The following is a 21,653-nucleotide window of genomic DNA, read 5'->3' as shown; positions in this document are numbered from 1 at the left end:
TTTCATTCTTTAAGTCTTTATCCTGAACACAGAGTCTCGTTTGTGCAAGTTTCTGTCCAGCCATCAGTATTGTGGATTTATTTTAATGAAGGATTGAGTAGATGTTCAGTAAGTTACTTTATTCAGAACCTGAGATTAAATTATGCATCAAAATGAACATAAATCATCTGGATTAAAAAAAAGTTCTAAACAATTTTTTGTCTAGGAAAGTTTGGTAAACTTTCTTGTGCTGACTCATCAGTCAGGATGTCATTTGCCAAATCTGATTTCAAAATCCAGCTAATTTTTATGACTTGGATGCACGTGGAGAGCTGAGTGTGTGACAGAGGATGAACAGCGAAGAAAACCACTGGTGTGCTCCAGAGTGCTGTAGCGGGGGTTCACGGCAGCATTTGCTGCAAAGAGCCCTGCCTGGCTGGCATCTCCTGCCACGGTCTGAGGCTGCGTGTGTCTAGCTGCTGTGCAGCTGCTGCTGAACCATGTAGGAAGCCTCTTCCTTCAGCAGCTGGGCAAGGTGTGCCTGGCATGCCCCTGCCCTACTTGGTGGGATGGCAGTCAGGGGCTGCTGAGGAAAGGGGTGCTCTCTTCAGGGCAGCCAGCTTGAAGGAGCTGGGTAGGTTGGGGCTGCTGGGCGGTCATGGCACAGCTGACTGGCCACAGACTTTCTCTGTGCAGAGAAAGTCATGCAGGCCCTGGAGCACTCTCCTGCACAGGCCTGAGCTGTGGTGGTGGAGGATGTGCATGAAGTGCCTCCAGGTCTGCAGTGTGACTTTTAAAAACAAAATAACAGCCTTCCCAAACTCCCCCTCAACATAGACAGCTCTTCCTGTGTCTGTGAAACAACAAAAATTAATCATCCATTCCTACTCGGTTTCTTGTTTTGATTTTTTTGCTTTGTGGTTGAGGGGAATAAGAGCCACAACACAAGAAAAGAGGATCAGATGACTTATAGCAATGGCTGTAATATAAATTCATATTTGAAAGGAGGTAAGAAATAAAAACATCTGGCTGAAAGCTTTCAAGTGTGTGCATGGCTTCTCATTTTGCCTTCCATCTTTCTTATTTGTGACTCTTCAGTACTGTGTTCAACTTATTGCTAATTTATTGGAATGTTTAGTTATTTTTTTTGTGATCCTAATACTTGTTTTTAAATTGGCTGGTGTTTTTCACATCCACAGTGTGAATTAATAGTTTTCAAGTCTGTAATTTGCATTTGTCAGGAAAATGAAGAGAATGTTGTAAGAGAATGCTTCTCCCTAGTTGTCTGTTGGGGCAAATTTTATTAGACATTTTCTCTGTTTTGGACCTGTCCAAAATCAGGAACAAAAATAAAAGCACTGTTGGTTATTGATGTTTTTGCATCCTTTCCTCTCTTTCCCCTAAAAATGGTGGCTTTTCTTCAGAACTTGCTGGTTCATGTTCATAAATAGCCATCATGGTTAGCACTTTCTTCTTAATTCAGGCCCACTTTGGAAGATTAGATGACCCTGGATATAATTCAGACATCTAGATGTTGTCTGAGCGATAGCAGCTAGTTTGCATCAGAGTTTCTACTTTGGAAACATCTTTGTGTTTTTAGTGATCTGGTTCTGTTTTTGAAAATCCATGAAATGAAATTGCTGGCCCATGCTACCAATTAAACTGTATTTTGGACTCTTGAAGTGTGCCTTTTCTTTGAACCTGGAAGTGTTCCTTTATTATTTAAAGGCTGAGGTTTTCTGTGGGTTTCTTTGGGTTTGAAATTAGATTCTGTTAATAAAGTTATACTAAAGCTGAGAGCAGTTTTGCAGTAATTTATCTAAAATGGTATTTGGCCATTGCATTTTGCTGTCTTCTTTCCTTCCCACCCACTCCCCGCCATGAACTGATGCATTCAAGAAATATTGGTTGCTGCTGCATATTCAGAAAGGTGTAGTAATGTATTCTGGAATCCTTTGTGTACGGGTAATGGATAAAAATAGGAAATAAGTATAGAAGGAGGAGGAAGAGCACCTCTTAGTCAGAAACAGTTTTATTCAACTATTCAGTTTTATTTTGTAGTTTGTATTTTAACTGTTTAGCTTGATAATTGATGCAGGGAAAATATTTAAGAGTACTTGCATTTTCAGATATGTCTGTTTTACCCTAAGTAAATACCAGACTTCTCTTTATTCTTAACAAACACATTTAGTTTGGGCAGAGTTAGAGATAACAAAGCCAAGGTATGTGACAATGCTCGTAGATTTTTCTCTGTTTTATTTGCAGGATTTAGGTTATTGAGGCCTTCTTATGTGTTTCTATATTTGCCTTTGAAAGTTTCAGATTCACAAAAGGGTGGGTGCCTAATGACTGAAGAGCATAATTTTGGAAAAGATAAATGTTTCAAGGTAATGAAGAATCAGTAAATCAATTAATCTGAAGTTATGGTTGGCTCTTTGTTTTTTGCAAAATTGACCCCCATGGCTGACTATCATTTGTACTTAGGCTGTAGATCCAATGTTTGCAACCAGTTAATGTTATAAACTGGTCTCAGAGGAATTAGGTCTTCACCTGGAAGTTCAGAACCTTCTTATTAGTGTCTATCAGTTTTTGTGGGGGGACAGGAGGTGATCAATCGTGGCAGAAAAAATGCCTTAGTTTGTTTACTGCTGTCAATAGCATAGTTCAGGGCAACCTTGGTCAGTTTATTATTTTATTAAAGATGGCAGCATTTTTGTTCTGTCTTTATAATGCCTTGCTAATTTTTGTCTTTAATACTTCAAAATGTTTTAACAGATGTACCTTTTACAATTATTTATATAGAAGACCTCTCCTTTTTTACAGTGCTTAAGCTAATTAAAAAAAAGAGTAAATCAGTATTTCCAGAAGATACTTAATTTCAGCTGTCTAGGTCTGTAATTTGTGGCTGACCTCCAATCTCTGTATCTGCGTTTGGTTCTGTTTTGTTATTCTTGAAGCTGCTAGTTTCCTTAACTGAAAAAAAGAATAAAAAATCTTGTTCTCAAATTTGTGCTGGTTAAACCAGATTTTTTTGTTGTTGTTGACTTAGTTAAACCAGTGCAAAAACACAGGGAGAAACTTCCAATCCTTAGTTTAAGCTTTACATGTTTTGACCTAGATGAATTGAATGAAGAAGGTTCAAGCAACATAGATATGAGTGTGACTGAATTGAGAATCAATGTGGTGTTATGCTTTGTCTGAAGGGAATCCAGTTTGGAGCAACTTTGAATGTAGTTGAAAATAAGCAACATCAAATTAATAGTAGTCTGACTATCTGGAACATAGCTTTTTATATGTTCTTTTTCTTACAAGGTTTCCTTCAAAACCATCAATTAAACTTTTCATGCATGCCTTTTAACGGTTAGACCAGATGCATTTGCTTTCTTCCTTTTTCCAGAAGGCGATTGTTGTCCCTGTTCTGGAGGTCTGAGCCCTGGTGGGATCACAGAGAGCATTGAATTAAAGCTCTTGTAGTATGAAAAGTTAGAGTATCATGTGCACGTTTTACTTACGAATAAAGGGTGAGGGTGTGTTTGTATTACAGGCAAGCCTGTCTCATAACTCATTCCAAAGAAAATCTTGCCTATAGTGTGGTAATTTAGGAGGTGATGTCTAGACTACTTTGAGAAGTTGTAAACATGATGTCTTCAGAACAAAATAATGAGAGTTCAAGAAAAATGCTGTATGCTGTATTTTTAATATTTGACTGAATTCCAGGGAGATCAGAGATATTTTTACAATACTTGGTCTGCCAGACTGCTATATGAATTACTGAATGAATGCATATACCAGTAACACTTTTTCTTGGAGTACAGAAGCTGTGGATTTGAACAATTACATAATGTAAACTACTTATCAGTAATGGAAAATTTTTACTTTAAATAGTGGGGCACATATTTAAACAGTTTATGTACCTCTTTGTCTTATTAAACTGTTTATACATGTTTGACAATCCATAGCATATCAAGCTCTCTATTATTTGACCTAAATAACTTGATCTTTGTAGTGTTTTACAGAGCTGTTCAAACATTACATTTAAACTATTGAGGATTTTTTTTTAATCTACTGCAGTTAATTCTGAGCATTTTAATCTCAAGGATACTAAGGTAATTTTAGGAGGCAGGTGAATGCAGCTTTTTTGTTTGCAACGTGCAGAGTTTTGTGCATTTTGTTAGTGATTGAATGATGTGCTTAGTGAACCACTAATGCTAGCTGTAGTAGTATTTCCATAATTTGAAGTATTTACCATTGGATTCTGCTGGTTGGTTTTGGTTTTGAGTGAGGAAAGGCATCTAGTACAAAGACAGACATGTTCTACTTCAGATAAAGTTATTGTTTTATACAGGTGTTATCAGATGAAGTACAAATGGCCTGTTGCAGTGATCTCTATTCTGCAGTGCATTTGTGAGCATAGTCCAGATCTGGTCTCAGGAAACCTTAGTTGGGTATTACAAGAACAGAATTTCCATTGTACACCAAATAATATGCAATAATTTATGCTGAAATTAAATCAATCAATCCCTAAGTTAATGCATACATTTAATCTTGGCAAAGCTGTTGTCATTCTAGGTATTAGAAATGCCCCAACAAATACACGTTGAAGATGTTGTATCTATATCCCATGTATAATTGAAACAATTACATTAACTAGAACTATGATTGGGGAAGTAGGCATGATTTAACTGAACATTAAAGATTTTTTTTATTTGCATCACTTGTTCTTCCTAGTGTTGTGTTTTTGTTGTTGTTTCCCCCCCTCCCCCCCCCCCCCCCCCATATACCTTGGTGTTCTAGAACAGTGTTGGTACAGAGGTTTTCTGCAGAATTTATAAGCCAGTGTTTTCAGTGTTCCTGTCAGGACTGAAATTGCTGTTTTGGTTTTCTATAACCCCCTTGTGTTTGCCTAGCAAGGGGTGTAATATTTTAAGCTGCTAGATAGTGATGCTGTTACTTATTAGTTACAATTTCTGCTCTAATGGCTTCAGAATTCTTCAGAGACATTTGTTTGTCTCTCTATTTTGAGGGAGAGGAAGCAATTTGGATGGGTCTGGATCAAGAGAATATCACTAGTAGTTGGAAATGCATAACTGAAGAGATACCTATTATGTAATACTTTTTTTTTTTTAAATATTCATTTTTTTAAAAGGCAAACAATTATACTGCTTTGATGCCTTAAAGAAGTTCAAGCCTATAAAGCTTATAGTAATTTTTTAGCAGTTGTGATCTCCAGCTTCACCAGTTTCAGTTTGTGTTCTTTGCAGTATGGGAGAAAAACAGGCAGAACTGCATGCCACTGTAATTAAACTGTTAAACATAGAAACTTGGAGGGAGAAGCTTGTCTTACCTGTTTGGGGAGTATCTGTCAGCATATTTAAATGGAATTTTATTTTGAAATGGGATGTTTGTGATTATTGCACATTCCTAAGCAGCATAACTAGTTTGTGATCAAATGAGGGAGGGAGGTATCTTCAAAACATGTAATAACATTTATTGTACTGTAAACTCTGTGCCTTCTGTATTTATTTGTGTTACTTTTATTTTTACAGGATCACAAAGCCATTGACATTTGCTGACTGTGTTGGTGATGAGCTTCCTTTAGGATGGGAAACTGTTTACGATCAACAGATTGGAGTTTATTATATGGACCACATAAATCGTGAGTAGATGTATGATTATTTTGAGGAATCCTAGTGAGCTGATGTTACCTGATGGAACAAACTTGGTTTCCGATACCATTTATGCACCTTGTGTACTACAGTGAGAAAATGCATACAAGTGATTTCTTGCAGTGTCTGTTTTCTCATCTTTGAAATAAGAGCACAATCCTTCTTCCATTTGTAAATAATTTTACAATATAAGATTAAGATATAGCGTATAAAACTATTTAGTTTTGCTTTGCATACTGTGGAGTATCAGAAATTTCATTGATGCTCTTTGTCATGTGTTAATTACAAGGTTTTGATGGTATTCTCTTGTGTTTCCTGTCTTTCCAGTTTCCCATAGTTTCTGAGAGAAAAGTGCTGGCTTTTCATTAGAAGAACTACAAAATGCAATCATCTTATCCTCTCTTAAGCAGAGTTTTATGCTGTAATTCTGTACAAAGTGCTATCCAATCAACAGCAGATGCCCCTTTTGGAAATTAAGAGGGAGAGGTTTCCACAATTTTCCCTTTTGGACTATTGCTAGACTTTGTATTGCCACTATCTGGCACATTTGCCAGTTCTAGTTTTAAAATAATGTCTTATATTTACAGTTTTGTACCATTACTGCTGTTAGTGTTGTGCTGCTTTCATTAAGCTGCTTATCATCAAAGAGTGAATGCTTTCACTATTGTGGGAATCGGCAGTTGGCAGGGAGGTAGAAGAAAAAAAAGTAGATGTAAGAGGCATCGCATGGATGGTAAATAGTATAATCTGCAAAACCAACCTCAGTACTACCTACTTAAAATCTAGTCAATTGGAAAAAGTGTAGAAATAGTTTTTGGCTTCCTGCCATCATTGGAATTACTTGTGCATTGTGGTTTCACAGTTACTTATATAAAAAAAGCACAACAGAATAACAAATATTCCCATGATATGTTTGACCCACAGAGCTACTTATTTTTCAGGAAATTAACAAAGATCACAAATTAAATAATAAACTTTATCACAATATAAATAATCACAAATAAAATAATAAAGAGCTGTTAATGCACTGATCACTTAAAAGAACTGTTTAAAATAAGTAGTAAGTTAATGATTGCTGTTTAAATTGTCATGGTAACTTTAGTTAATGTTCAAGTTTAAAAAGCAAGGTAATGGAGTGCATTTATACCAATGTGTATCTGTGTGAATGCACATATTAAAAAAATAGAAATGGATGTTGGCAACTTTTTTTTTTCTTAGACTTTGTAAGAGGCTTTAGAACACCTATAGATAATGGGGAGAACATAAACTACCATTGCAATGCTGTGACTAAAATAAAAGCTACTAAAGCTTAGGTGTCTTCATAGGAATAGCCATCACCGTTGCGTGCAAAAGATACCGCTCACTCCCTTTTGCTCTTCAGACTTTGTTATTAGCTGATTTACCCCAGACATCAAGTTGGAACTTACAGAAAGGATATCAATTATTTTAGACATGTCAGATTGGCTTGCAATTTTTTTTTCTGTGCAATTGAGACCAGAAACTGTAGAAGAGAGTCTTTTACAGAGAAAAATTAAATTCCCAAATGCTCATTGCACAGAATGAAAATATTAATATAAATGGGTCTGGGAAAAAAAGCTAATCATATTAGGAATTAAATAAAGGTAATAAATGAGCAGAGGGAAAGAAACTTCTTGGCACCAGTGCTGAAATGAGTGAAAGGAATCATTCTGCAATTAACAAGGTTGCAAAATTTGTCTCTTTCATGATAGCTAATTACTTGTAGCCCACAGATATTATCCTAAGTGGTAATTCAGCCATCACACCAAAAAGGGTTTGTCACCCTTAGGCTAATACAGTGCTTGCATATACAAGCAAGATGTATATTCAGAGGGAAGATGGAGTTGATACTGTAGCTGGATAATAACTATTAAAAAATTACTAGGATACTTGGTCAAATTTCAACTGTGGATGACAAAGGTACCAATCAAGACTGCATTAACTTCCTTTGTAGAGGTGAGAACTAGTGAGTGGACAACAATGTGCCTCATGAGATGGTGTTAGGCAAGTGGCAGAGATGGTGTAGGAACTGAAGAAATTTTTTTTCTGAAATAAGTACTTTGTATTCTGAGCTATTTCTGAAATATTTGGAATGACAACTTGCATGTGAAAACATTTGGACTGCCTTTTGTGGCTGACTGGGTTAAATGCTTTCTGCAGCAGGGGAGCTCTGTGTTAATTGAAAAAAAAAAAAAAATAGTGCTTCGGTTTCAAGAAGTACTATGAGAAAATGTAAGGGATGATTCAAAGACAGTCTTCCTGAAGTTATGCTTACCAGGGACCTCTCATGCTTTGTGCACTGATTCAAACTTTTTGCCCTTTTAAAAGAAAGAAAGTAGTACATGTGATTTTTCCAAGCATCTTGCTCTGTTTGTTTACCCAGAAAGTAATAAGATTTCTAGGCAGTAAGATTCCATTTATGTTGAAAAACACCAGGAACAGAGGAATCTTCTGTAAATCTCAATGGTGCTTCCAACCCTGATCACCATCTTGTTCTGTAAATTCAGTACTTTGTTGACACCCTTACTAAGCTGCTCTTGGCTCTTGTCCAACCATTGCTTAAAAACCTTGGCAGCTGCCAGCCGCAGAATTCTTTTCACTCCTCCTCAGTCTTGGGAGCCTTTGAAGTGTCCTTTAACTAGTTGGCCGATCCCCAGTGGGGGAATAATATATTCTGTGCGTTTATCTGGGGATGTTCTTGAGTCACTGTAGTATTTTGATATTATTAATTTTTTTAACCATTTATAAAGAAATGCAGGAAGTTAATTTTTTCATACAACGTAGCTTTAGTTTTGTCGTTACATGGCAAACTTGTGTAGAAATCCAGGGCAAAGTGAAGCCTCTGTACTTTATAAAACAGAAGAGAATCTCACTCCTGTTCTGAAGAAGTTTTCTGCCTCAGAAGAGTGCTGCTAGCTTTTTAGAAGGCTTCTGAAATAGTTTGATAAGAGATAATGTGCCCTGAAATACAGGACTGCAGAAGCTTAAAGTGGGTACAACATAGCATTTTAGCCTTGGCTGTTTATTTGGCTTAGAACTATTAATTCCCTACTTAAAAAGAGACACTTACTAGGAGTTAGCTTTTCTGTCTTGTAAATATGTATTAATTTCTGCATAGTTTCCATAGAGGATTCACAGTTTTAGGAATATTAAATTTGCACAGATTTCAGGAATACTTAAGGACAGATGAAATAGTGTTGCAAATTATCTTGCCCTCAGTAAAGCATGTACTGCATTGTGAACTCTCTTTTCCTTTGCTTGCCCTGCATGCCATGAAGGATTTATGGAGACTGGAACAAGTCACAGCACATCCTGTCCTGGACTGCAGAGGTAGTCTGGGGGCATTGGAGCCAGAAGGTGCTGCTGTGAAATAAGGGTCCTGGGGATGTGGGTAGAAATTGTGGAGTTACAGACATGATCTTTATTCTACAATGTGAGGAATTGTGGGGAGAAAAAAGTTACAGCTGTTGAGAGAAAAGGTTACTAGGAACTAAATATACAAATCTGTTGGAAGTACACTTCACAGATGAGCTTTGTGTTTTTATTCATGTACTTTTCAGATGACTCTCAAATAGGAAAACTGCTAGCATGACCTTGACACACCATTATATTTCTTCATGTGTTGGACTCAATCTTCTATAGTTTTATTACTGACACCAATATACTGAATTATATACACAATATTAATACAGAACATAAATGGCTTTCATCTCTCGTGGGAAATTAAGTTTGGAAAAAATAACTAGGTGCTTACATCCTGACTGTGCTGCAGGTTCTGCCACTACTCTGAACAGTAACATTGCATCTGCAGCGATTTCTTACTGGTAGAGCCTCAGTCATCAGAAATTAACATTTGCTTAAACATGAGACTTTACACGGACATCCTAATGTAAAATATATTTGCTAGCTTGAGCATCACCACAAAAAGAAAACAAAATGTTTTAGCGTTTTAATTCATGTGTCCTCCTCAGATGTCTTTGCAACTCCAAAGAGACTCTTGTACAGTAATAACTTTGAATATGAGTGTATATATAGGAAAGGTTTTTTACTGGAAACTTGCCTTTGATTTGTGTTTTAATATGAAGTGAACCTTGGAAATGGGAAGCATGAGAGTGCTGTTCCTTAATACAAGAAAAGAAGCCATTTAAATGCTTTTAGGGATTTGAGATCAAAATGCTAACTTTTCTGTTGAATGACGTTAATCTTAGTCACACAGGTGTAGTCACTGACCTTTCAGGATGTTATACTTCTGAAATTGTATGTAGCATCTTAAGGTTGTTCCAACTGTTTAAAGAGTTTTGGGTTAAACATTGAGATATCTTTCATTCTCCTATGTGGTTCTGGGTTTTTAGGTAGTTCTCAGAATTTTCAAGTTGAGGGAAGGTTGGAGCCAAGACTGTTTTTGTTGGGTTTGCTCTGGTTTGTAAAGGGAAGAATAAAATATAAACACCTCTTATATCTGAAAGAGCTTTTCCTTGTCTTCCACTCTGCATCCTTCCTTCCTTCTTGTCTAGGCTGGAGGGATTTTGGGTACTGTAGTGTTAGGTGTGCTAGTCAAAAACAGACATTAACAAAATAATTTGTACTTTGTGGGATGAAGTGTCTTAAACTTTTTTTTTTTACGCTTTTCTCCTTAGAGCTCACACAAATTGAGGACCCAAGGGAGCAATGGAGAAGGGAGCAGGAACGCATGCTAAAGGAATATTTAATAGTTGCCCAGGAGGCACTCAATGCCAAGAAAGAGATATACCAAATAAAGCAGCAGCGTTTTGAACTAGCCCAAGAAGAGTATCAACAGTTGCACAAAATGTGTGAAGATGACAGCCATTCTTATGCCAGCTGTGAGTTTACTGGTCTTTTCTTGGTTTACCCACCTGCCTCTCACAACGTGGAGTGTAAGAAATAATGTAAAGTGTTTTCTATCACCTGATTCTCCTCTGAATGAAGATCCTGACTACAGAAGTAAGGTGCTAGCCTTTGACTCGGCTATTCAGGGACTTCCATTTCCTGTTAGGTCTATTAGAATATGCCTTTTTAACATTTAACAGGGATATCCCAGCTAGCATCTCTAGCCATCTCAGAGCCAGCCATAGCAATGCTTCATGCAAGGCAACAAAGACAAGACTGAATGTTGCTGGTCCAGCCACCTACTTGCACTTCTAAATTCATAGGTTATTCCATCCTTAACATATGGAGAAACCTTCAGCTTAGGGGAAGCCTTCTGTGAATCCATGGTTAGATATAAAGAATTATAAAGAGTTAGGGACAAGGTGTCATGGTCAAGAGTACCTCTGACCACAAATTTGGAAGTTATGTTTCATTAGTGCACATCATTCTTGAATGCCAGCCTCTGATCCTAATGCTGGTGATGTAGGTTGTAGAGCCTCAATTTCTCAATTTCCTGCTCTTTTCATTCTTCCAATGTCTCTGATAGCTCAGAGTAGACAATACACTTTTCCTGAAATCTGAAGTTGTTGCACTGCTGTCATGGCTGTTGGCTGCTGCAACAGGAAAAGGCATCTTTTCTGAAGAATCAAAACAATCTAGTTCAGAGAAGTGTATCAAACGGATACTCTCTCTCAACATCCACGTGGAAACATAATGGAGTTTTACTGCCCTGGTGGCTTTTCAGTGGCTCGCATGAGTGCATGGCCAGTGTTCAACTGCAAGTTTGCTGGTAAATGCCATGACTTGAGATGTAGGGGAAGCTCTGCTCAGCCCTTTCTGAAAATACTGGAAGAAACCTAATATTAGGGGGGGATGGGAGGAGGGTAGTGTCAAAGCAAGCACCTGGATAGAAGTGTTTAGCTGCTGATCCAGTGGTATTTCTTAAGCCAAGTCCAAAAGTAGGTAAGGTATTTCTTAAGACAAGAGGATTAATATGTATGCCAAAATCCTGATAAAAGATGTTCTCTAGGGCTGAAGTGTTCCAGATTGTCTTGACCAAGTATTCTTTTACTGTTGAATGGGGATTATCTGATATTTTTGTTTAGTTTTAATATCTGCATTCTGTGATTCAGTTTGTGACGTAACAGATGTGACTAGTATTTCTCGCTGTTATGTTGGAGTTTAAGAATTATTAAGAAAGGTTACTTTTTTTTGTATCAAGAAAGCATTTTAAAAAAAGAAATTTTTTAAAGAGTTTACTCTTTAAAGGCTTGTAATAGGGTAAACATAGTGTCATCAGCATTTTTAGGTTAGAAAATCTAAATTATTGTATTTGTTACAATACTTCTCTAGGCTCTTGGAAATCTTGCTTCTTAAAAATTTACAGTAGTCCTGTGGGATATTTGTTGAATTGCTTTGACAGAAGTTTCTTTCTGTATATTCACTAGAAAAATACAACCTGTTTTTCATATTTTTAAAGCCCTTGGAAGAACAAATTGTTTGAAACAGAAACCAAATACTACTGACAAAATTGGAGGTTATCCATAGCGTGAATACAAATGCAATGTCAATTGACTTTCATGTTTCTCTGTCTTCTTACAGATTTTTATTTTTAGGTGTTTCTGTGAAATTCGTAGTGAGACACTGTAAAATAATTTAAATAAAACTTTTCACTTGTTTTGAGGCAAAAAAAAAATTTTTCTACAGATGTGTTAATATATTTTATATTAGTTTAAGGTCATAAGCATCTGTTTTGAGAAAATGCTGTGGGCTGATTAGTCAGATGATAAATTGGAAAAAAAAAATAATCCTTTGGGAACTAATAATGTTGTCAACTCAAGATTCCCCAAGGCTCCTCCACTTTTTTTTCTTGATTTGACTCCGCTCTGAAATGTTTGATTCTCCATTTATTGTACAGAAATCTTAGGCTTCTAATTCAAGTGCCAAAGTTGGGTGCTTATGTTGTGAGTATTCCTGCCTCCACCACCACTTGTCTCAATGTGTTCCATTAAAAGGGCTAAAGCTTCACAAACTGTTTTCCTTCTCTTTGCTTGAGGGTGCTGCTATTGACTCAGTGTCGTGTGCTCATGAGTGGGAGGTGGTGTGAGCTCAGCCATTGTGGGTTGGCAGGGAGGTGCCCATGCAGCAGTTTTGTGACTCAGTTGTGATCAGCACTGTTTAAAAAAAAAAAAAAAAATTATCCGTACAAAATCCTGGATTTAGAGAATTAGTCTAGGCATGACTACTCATTTTGGCGAGTTCCTGCACGCTTGACATGACCTTGGCATTGCAGTGTTCTTTCGAGAATCCAAAGGCTCAGTGCAGTGCGGACACAGATGTGGGTTTCAAAGCAGCAGCCTTCAGCTCTACAAAAGAATGGGAGGTCTAACAGTATAACCCCATCCACTCACATACCAGTCATTTTTCAGTGGGCCAGTGCTGCTGTGAATGGCTCACTCAAGAAATCATGGTTGGTCTTGCCCAGCCTGTCCTTTAGGATCTTTACTTCATCTGTCTCGGCTTTAGCTTGAAATCACTGCATGACTCTAGATATGCTGTGTGAAGTGCTCACTTGCCAGAGGTTGGTCTATAAGTTAGTTCCATGCGCTGTTACTTTAGGAGGCAGCTTCTCTCTGTAGCTGATTTAATTTTATTCTAACAATAGCTTTCTTACTTCTGTCCCTATCATACTGTTAATTCAAGATACCTAGGAAACAATTAATAATTGTTAATGTTACACAAACTGCTTGCATCAGTAAAGGCTATCATCCTGTCACAGAAGCTAGTTGCTTTTAATCAATATGCAGGGCTACTATATACAATTTTTGTTGTTGCTGTCAGGACAAAAAAAATAATCAGGCATGCCAGAGGTGATTCTTCAGTTGTCCTTCAGCACAGAGGATTATTTTAAAACTTAGTGACTTATAGCACACAGAATCAATGCAATGGTCTATAAAGTTAAAAACAAATATTAAAATGCTGTTTTCCATCTGTTTAGCATTCTCTGGATTTTCGGCTAATACCAAGTATGACCCATATCAGATTAAAGCAGAAATAGCCAGCCGTCGTGACAGAGTGAGTAATCTTTTTTAATTTTGTCAAAATATGAATTACACATGGGGAAGGGAAGAGGACCGTGCGTTTTTTCTTTTACCTTATCATGTACAATGGATGTTGAATGCCTTTTTTGAAATATAATACAAAAAACTGCTTTTCTAATCTGACCTATTATTCTAGTAAAATGAGTCTGTATTTATTGCTTTTCAGTGAGATGTGTAGTAATGCTTTTTCCATGTTAAAGCATAAAAATTTTTGTCATGGATGTCAGAGGCAAAGTCAGCCACGCTTTCAGAAATTGCTTTCTCTGTGCAAACTGCCACAAGTAGTAAATAATCTGGAGCCAAATTCTTTCTTAAGTGAAATTCAAACTCACTATCTTTAATATATTCCTATTTACTGTTTTCAGTGGGGTTCCATGGATGTCATAGCACTCTGGATTTAGCTGCTTATTTGGAAATCTATTCACAATTCAGTATATATGTTGGCCAAATAGAACTTTTATAAGTTTATAATATTAAGCTCTAAAACCTATTTCTAAATGGAATGTTTCTTTTTATTATTTTATCCCATGCAAAATGGGATTTAGCATGCCAGGCACTCAGCTTACAAAAAAAAAAAAAAAAAAATTAATCTTTGCAGGATATTGTCCCATTTTTGTTGTAACGACCACTTTTCACATGAATATAAATGCCGTTCACTACCCTTCAAAGGCATTTACTCTGTCTGTATATGTTTACTTCATGCTGAGTAGTGTTTGCTTGTTTTACATACTCTAAATGTCAGCATATTCTAAACAAGAAAGTAAGCCTTATTTATTTAAGTAATATTGAAAGAAAGTAATGAAGTTCTTCACCTATGTGACTGTTTCTCCCTGTTCCTGCATCTTAAAACAAAATGGTCTCCTAAGTGCATAGGATAACCTGCCCAAGTGAATGTGTGCATAGGCATTGAATTGTTTTGGGCAATAGAATAAAATATGTGCTATAAAATGTGTACATGATATTAGTGATGCATTTTTTCATTTTACTTCTGGTGAGTGATCAAAGAGTTGGTGACGATACAGAAGTGCTTTGGGGGCTAGTGCAATGAGTTTTGAGGACAGAGCAAGAACACAACAGGAAGGGATAGCCACATAGGATGGTGGGACTCTGGCAGTCGTGGTTTACATCCCTGGAACTGCTGTAAAGCCCCTCAGCCTTGGAGCGGAGCTGTCAAAATTAATATATGCCTGGATATGTAGGATTTTTTTAAACTCTGCGTTTACTCTTTTACTCATCTTTTTGTCATTAATTGATGTACTAATGTATTGATATGTGAAAATCAAGACACTTGGGGTACATTTTAGAAAATATACCAAGCTTGATAGCTTGAGAAGAAGGAACTTTTTTTCTCCCATCCTTGCCTCTCTTTGGACTTTCAGTCTTACGCCCCACCACCACACACTGAAACACCTCCATTCTCCCTATTACTCCCTTGCATCCTCCTTTCCCTGTTGGCCTCAGGTATCTATCAGCTTTGGAGGGCAAGAAGCTATTTCTTTGCAGATCAACCTGCGTGCTGATAGCACTCTTCTGAGGTCTGCCCTACCAACTCAGGTAACTGTCTTCATAAGTCACAAAAATATGTTTTTAGAGACATCGCTGCTTTGTCACTTCTGATGTATGCTTGCCAGTTGGATCAAGGTAACTGATTGGGGCACAAAGAGGGCAGGACAGTATGAAAATAACTAGAAAATTGGGCTGCCATTTCTGGGAGAGGCCAGGTCTTTTGCCAGTCATTCTGTTTTCCCAGATTGAAAATTTAACAGCGTTGATTGTTCATTCTTTTTTTTAAAAATTAAGTAGAGAGTTGAAGACAGTTGAGAGATGTCTGTCAAAAAGGGGAGAAGAAAAAGTGTGTAGATTGAAAACATTCTAGCTGTTAGCATAAGCTATTGGAGTTAGAAACCAAATAGAATAGATATCCTAAAATCTGGAAGTTGTGATTGCTGTTTGATTAGGTCTTCTGATATTTCAGAAAGTATTTTGATTTTTTTTAAGGCAAGTTTTAAAGCAAGAAAATAAGATAACTTAGGTTACCGCTATCCGTTTTTTAAAGTAACTTAAGATTTTGTATTTGAAAATCAATTATTATTATGATGAAGTTTTCTGTTAGATACTATTACTTTAAAATATTTATTGTATTTAGCTTTCTAGGCTAAAACGAGAATTGGCACAGATGAAGCAAGAGCTGCAATATAAAGAAAAAGGAGTGGAAACTCTGCAAGAGTAAGTTAAGGGTTTGTGGGAGGATTATTTTTTTTTTTTCTTTGTTTGCTTTAGAATTAATTTCTTAGAAAAGCATTGCCAAAAAAAGAAATTGAAACCTCTTCATTGCTTTGCTTCAGAGTTTCTGCAATGATAGTGATGTGGGCTGAGGACAATGTGAAATGATGGAAGAAGTGTTGAACAGAATTGTTTGGAATGCTGATTTTGTAGATCCACATGCAAAAGTAATTTCATAGATCCTGTTCTTTAACTCTTCCTGAAGATGTTGACAAAGCAGAATTAGATTTTTAAAATATTTTCTAAACATTTTCTGGACATACCTACTGCCTGGTGCACAGCCTGAAGCACCATGCAGTAGAATAGTGTTCCTGGGAAGAGTACTGAGGCTTTCAGGCTGGACACAGTACTTCTCTTGTGGGGGCAGAGGCTACACACCACAATACTGCTTCTTCCTTTTACCTGATGGTCCGGCCATCTCATTCTGCCCAGTATAGCTGATTTGTGTGTGTACTATAAAGCTGATAGGCTGTGAGACCTTGGATTTTGTTGCATGTGTGCAGAATGTGCACATGTAAATGTGACTCCTTGTCTCTTCCTGGTGAGGAAAGGCAGCTTGGGGCAATTTGCCACTGCCCAGGGCCATTAGGCAGCCTGTGCTCTGTTTCCTTTGTGCTAAGTGGTGGCAAAGGTTGTGAACTGTTGTGGTGACCCTCTTCTGCCACTCTTCCTGCAGGCCATTAGATGGGAACTGAGTGACTTCCATCTGTGCGCTGCTTAGTCACCTACAGCGTAGCACATATACGGGATGCACAGAAGGATAGGGAGAGAGGTTGCCAGGCCATGGAAAAGATGGCAGGTAAATGCAGGTTGTTGTGATTTCCAGATCAGTTCATCCAGGCCAGGGGCTAGGTATGTTGAACAGCTCTTGGATTTGCCTTGAACACGCAGCCATGCATTTAGAGATCTTGGCCTTTTTTCCAGCATGCATGTGAACAAGGTGCTTAAGCAGGCACTTCCTGAAAGTGTTGGAACTGTTGCATGTCTAACGCATTTTGCAGCATAAATATAATGCCTGTGGAAATATTTTTAAGCTTTGGATTTATTGCGTTGGTGCTACAAAGCATGGGCACATTTCATTTCCGGAATTCTGCCAAGTTCCAGAGATCCTAGAGCAATTATGTTACTTATTTTCCAAAATTGATTTTGATTAGTATTTAGTTAACAAAATTATATAAAGGGAGGAACTCAAATTTTATTTTTAAACAAGGTTGAGTAGCCCATGCATTTCATATGGTGTGAGTTTTGGGGTTTTTTTTAAGCTTACAAGTTTTTTCTGTTTTAGAATGCTCTTTAAAAGTTCAGAGAAGAAAATGTCAAAATCCTTCATTGGCAGATATACTGTAAACATTTCCAGGCATAAGTATATTTTAATATTTTAATAGACTACACAAAGCATTTACAGGTAATTAGGGGAACTATTAATATATGATATTGCCTAAAAATTAGTAAATAAAGCCCTCAGTATATTGAAACAGCAAATATTTTAAGTAATATTTTAAGTATAGTCAGCTTTTTAGGATGGTGGCCTAGATATATAAGCAGAAACAGAACAAAAGCAATTTTGTCTTAAGATCTTTAATAATCTTTTCTATAAGTGAGTAAGAATTGCCATGCCTTTTCTACTTCCTTTAGTTGTTTTTCTTCTCCTGGTTATTGCATTATTTTGATGGTGTAGGTTCAGTTGTTTTACAAAAGGACTAACCACTTGACTAGAATGATGAAAGTATTTGAAGGCCATTTGAAACTCAAATTGTTTTAATTAATATAATTCATATAAGATAGTCAAGCAAGGTAGTGCAACTTTTGAAAAGTAAAGTCTGGAAATGATGAAGAATACAAATGTTAGTCTTGGATTTTAGCCCAAGTGGAGTTGCCTATGCTTCAGGAGGGGGACATAGGAAAGACATTCAAGAGGGGAATTATTTTAAAACATACTTGATTAGTTAGTGGTCACTAATCTAGTTTAAAAGTTCAAGCCTGAAAACTCAGTGACTTGGTGCTGCTCATTGCTGTGGTTGCCACAGTCACTGTGCATTTGGTGCACTGGTAAGCATTTGTTGTTGCTTGCTGAAGCTGGGGAGAATGTTGTGCCTGTGCATTTTCTGGGATTGCAGTGAATTTCTCCCAGTGTTTGTGCTTTGCTGAGCTGTGCCGTCTGCCATGACTTCTTTACTTGTGAACCAGTGGCTTATGGATTTAGTTTTGTGTTTTTAAGTTATTTTTAAATTGCCTTTCAAATGGTGAGATAGATGCTTTCTTTTGAGTATTTTGCTTCCAGTGGGAAGTGGGCCAATTTGGAGAGTACTCACACTAACAACTGAACAGAGAAGTTTCTCTAGCTTCCTCACATAGTCAGCAGACAAATCAGGCTAAAAGCTCAACTGTGCACTAGGTTGTCCCTGAACAATCTCTCCCCTGCTCCTTGTATTTGTTGAGAGGAAAGGGTGGCTGAAGTCAAGTACCAAAGCTGAAGTATTTACTTTTTGCGTATCCACTAAGTAAATGTACTGCCTGAGAAGAAAGTAATTGCTCTTATTAAAAAGAGAAATTCTGTGATTTCCCCTCTCTGCCTTTTTTTTTTTCCTATTTAGAAAATATTTTGCTCTTTTGTTACCTTTTCTAAATGTTTGGTCTGCATGGATTTTTCTTTCTCCTTGTGCTAGGTCAAATAACTGCCAAACTGAGAATGGCATGCATCCTGTTCAGCTGTTTTAAAGCCATGTTGTTCACTTCATTTCAAGTACAAGCCAAGAACAATATTAGGAGCTGTCACACTTTGGGCTTTACATCTGCCTGAATGTTTGCTTTGAAAGTCTGACCAGAATTGCGTAATGAGCAGGTATCAGAACCTGGTGCCTTGTGACTCCCTCTGCAACCTCTGCTGGGTGTAGCTTCTCAGAAGGGAGATATTTTATGGTGGGAGTGGTTAGGTTGCTCAGTAATTTCCATCATTTTATGTTACTGTCTGATTCAGATGCCTTTGTTAAATGCAAATATCATGGATTGACATTTTCCACATACAGTGTCTGCCTTGAGCTGTGTTTTGTTTTCTGTTCTTTTTAATTTGATTAAAATGGCTGGGCCACCTTTGAGGAGAACAAAAAACCCCAAACAAGCCCACAAAACAATTGGAGAAAAATGGGGTTTTTTGGGGAAGAGAGAGAATTGAGGTTTAAGTAGCTCTACAACTTCAACACAGTCAGAATTTCAAGTTTTTTAGTGCTGCAGCTTTTTGTTAGAGCTGTATTTTCTACACTTCAATCCAAAGTTGGCAAGTATGTTTTAAGCCTTTGGACTGAGAGGACATCAGTCTGCCTTTGCCCCCTGGAGACTTTCTAGAGCTCACCATTTAAAGCCAGCAAAGATTCCGCCCTGTGCAACCATATTGTCCGGCCTCCACAGGCGCCTTTGCCGCGAGGTGTGGCTGATCCTGTCTGATCCTGTCGCAGTCCGGAGTTACAGGGTTAAAGATGAGCCTTTCCCAGAACAAACTCCTTCCTCTGACCTGACAGCAGGGACTGTGAACCAGGAGCAGTTCCACCTCTCCTGTGTTGTCAGTGACCCTTCTGCTCCCAGCAGGAATTTTGGAGGAAGAAGGCATTTAGTAACAAAGGAAATGAAAACTTGGCCAGTTGACTGAGGGAGTGAACACTGAGAGAAGTTGAGAGAGACAGAGGATTCAGTCTGACTAAACAATTTGTGGCAGCAGACTAGTTTAGAGGATATGAGACCTGACAAAAGCTTTAAAATTAGATTTTTAACTCAATGGCAGGTCTGTGCTTTGTTGATGATGGGGAGTGTCTTGCATACTTGAAAACATGTGTGGAAAAATAGAGGAATCTCTAGGTTCAGTCCCTATAGAACTGAAACTATTGCGAGTTTATTAATAGTCTGTGTATCCTAGAAACATCTTCCTCAGAAAAATTATTCTTTATTTATAGTTTTGTGCATTAGTTGAATGTTCTTTCTATTCATACAAAGGTCTAATCTCTATTTCTATCATGCTGTTCTCCATTAATAAAATGGAAGATTCCTGTTAGCTTTGTGGCTTTCAAAACTAGATCCTTATGAAAGGAGGAAAAAAAGTTAACAGATAATGAATAACAAGTAATTAAGATACTTAAGTCAGTTTGGGGCTGACAGCAATACTGATTTAAGGTCAAATATTTTTGGCAGTAGAAACTTTTGTGATTGTTTCCTTAAACAAACATAAAATAATAACTTGGGCTTCAAAGTGACGTCCAGGAACATGTATATGTGGGTAACTGGGCAAAAATCTAGTTGAAATTAAATAATTTCCTTTTCCTGAAATGCCACCTTTAACCTGGCAAACAGTATAATGAGCGGTTGTGTAGGAGGCACTTTTGAGTCTACTGTTTGGGTGGAATCTATGGTCTTAACATTAAGGTAACCTTCAGATAAAACCACGTTATCTTTTTCATGTGACTTTTAGTGAACTGAGTTAGTTGTTTTACCACAGCTTTATCTACACTTTTCAGGATTTTAACTAAAAATTAGTGAAAACCCAAGTAAACATCTTAAAAGGAAAACAGAACCAACAAAACAAAACCCCCAACTTTAATCCACATGACATTTAAGTCCTTTCTTGTTCTTGAACTAAAAATCATAAAGGCTTATATATTTTCTTATGCTATATGAGGAAGATTCTGTGTAAGTAAAAAGATTGAGGTTCAGACTTATTTTATGTTGTCTCCAAAAGCAGGAACTGTTCAAAAAAACCAAACAAACCAAAACCGTAGAAACACAATCTGCGTTTTTTTCCTAAAAGATATTTTCATTCAAACCTTTTGATTTTTAATTTCTGTATTTTATTTTTAAAGCAAGTAATATGCTTCAAGTGTCAGACATGCTGAGTGAGTGTTATTGACACTCTTAATATAATACCTAACTTGAAACTTGTAGTTATTCTCAATATTTTAAAGTAAGTTTGAGTATTCTAGTCATATATGTAGCATACCCTCTGCTATTAGATCTTTTCATAAACAGATGTCCTCTGTAATGGCTGTATATTTTATCTTTAATTCTCTTAACTAGAGACATGTTTTCCTGTAGATGTTACTTCTTACCAATATCTTAAGGACCATTACACATACCACCTTTTTTCTATGTACACACTTTCTACGCTTAGATTAACAGGAAAATTAAAGTTTCTGTATTTTAACAGGAATTTAACACTATTTTCACTAATTGCTGTGGGTAGCCTGTTAAAATCACATAGCTGGCTGCTAGAAATCCAACACCAAATGATTATTCTAGTAAGTTCTGCAGAGTCTGTGGTGTTGTTCAAAACAAATTATCAAGATGATGTAATGACCTAGGCTTCTGCATCCTGATCTGTTGTCCTTCACTATTGCAAACTGTTGGGAAAAAAAGTTAAAAACTCATCTGATGGGTTTCCCATTTCAGAGATTTTTATGTCAAGTTGGAATCATGAGTAGTATTTCAACCTAGTATAGTGAGTAGCATTCTTGCTCCTTGCCGAGTTTGCATTTGAAGTCTTCTGGGATGGTCCCATGTGATGTTCACTGTAGGACAATGATGTGTTCTAGAAAAGGTACTCAAAGATGCCTATAATGGCAGGAAAGCATTTGAAATATTTTTTTTTAATTAAAAATGTATTCCCAAGAAAATGAAATGCCTTTGTTAGAAACATCTAAAGCAAGATCAGATAGAAGTCCTGGAGGAGATGTTGCAG

At 37.0% G+C, this 21,653-nt stretch overlaps 1 protein-coding gene across 4 annotated transcripts in view; it reads left to right on the top strand.

Moving 5' to 3' along the window:
- WWC3 (WWC family member 3) overlaps positions 1 to 21,653 on the top strand; it is a 102,144-nt gene that overhangs the window by 33,349 nt on the left and 47,142 nt on the right. For 3 of the 4 annotated variants that reach the window (XM_051626135.1, XM_051626125.1, XM_051626114.1), the window contains exons 2-6: positions 5,526 to 5,635; positions 10,301 to 10,504; positions 13,549 to 13,625; positions 15,113 to 15,205; positions 15,798 to 15,877. In XM_051626135.1, the coding sequence (XP_051482095.1) occupies positions 5,526 to 5,635; positions 10,301 to 10,504; positions 13,549 to 13,625; positions 15,113 to 15,205; positions 15,798 to 15,877 (564 nt within the window). The remainder of the gene's footprint in view (positions 1 to 5,525; positions 5,636 to 10,300; positions 10,505 to 13,548; positions 13,626 to 15,112; positions 15,206 to 15,797; positions 15,878 to 21,653) is intronic. The other variant, XM_051626145.1, reaches the window with a different exon arrangement.

Source organism: Apus apus, chromosome 1 (genome assembly GCF_020740795.1).
Source record: "Apus apus isolate bApuApu2 chromosome 1, bApuApu2.pri.cur, whole genome shotgun sequence".
NCBI classification, from domain to species: Eukaryota; Metazoa; Chordata; class Aves; order Apodiformes; family Apodidae; genus Apus; species Apus apus.
The sequence above is the reverse complement of the archived record's forward strand: the minus strand, read 5'-3'. Positions and strand labels throughout refer to the sequence as shown.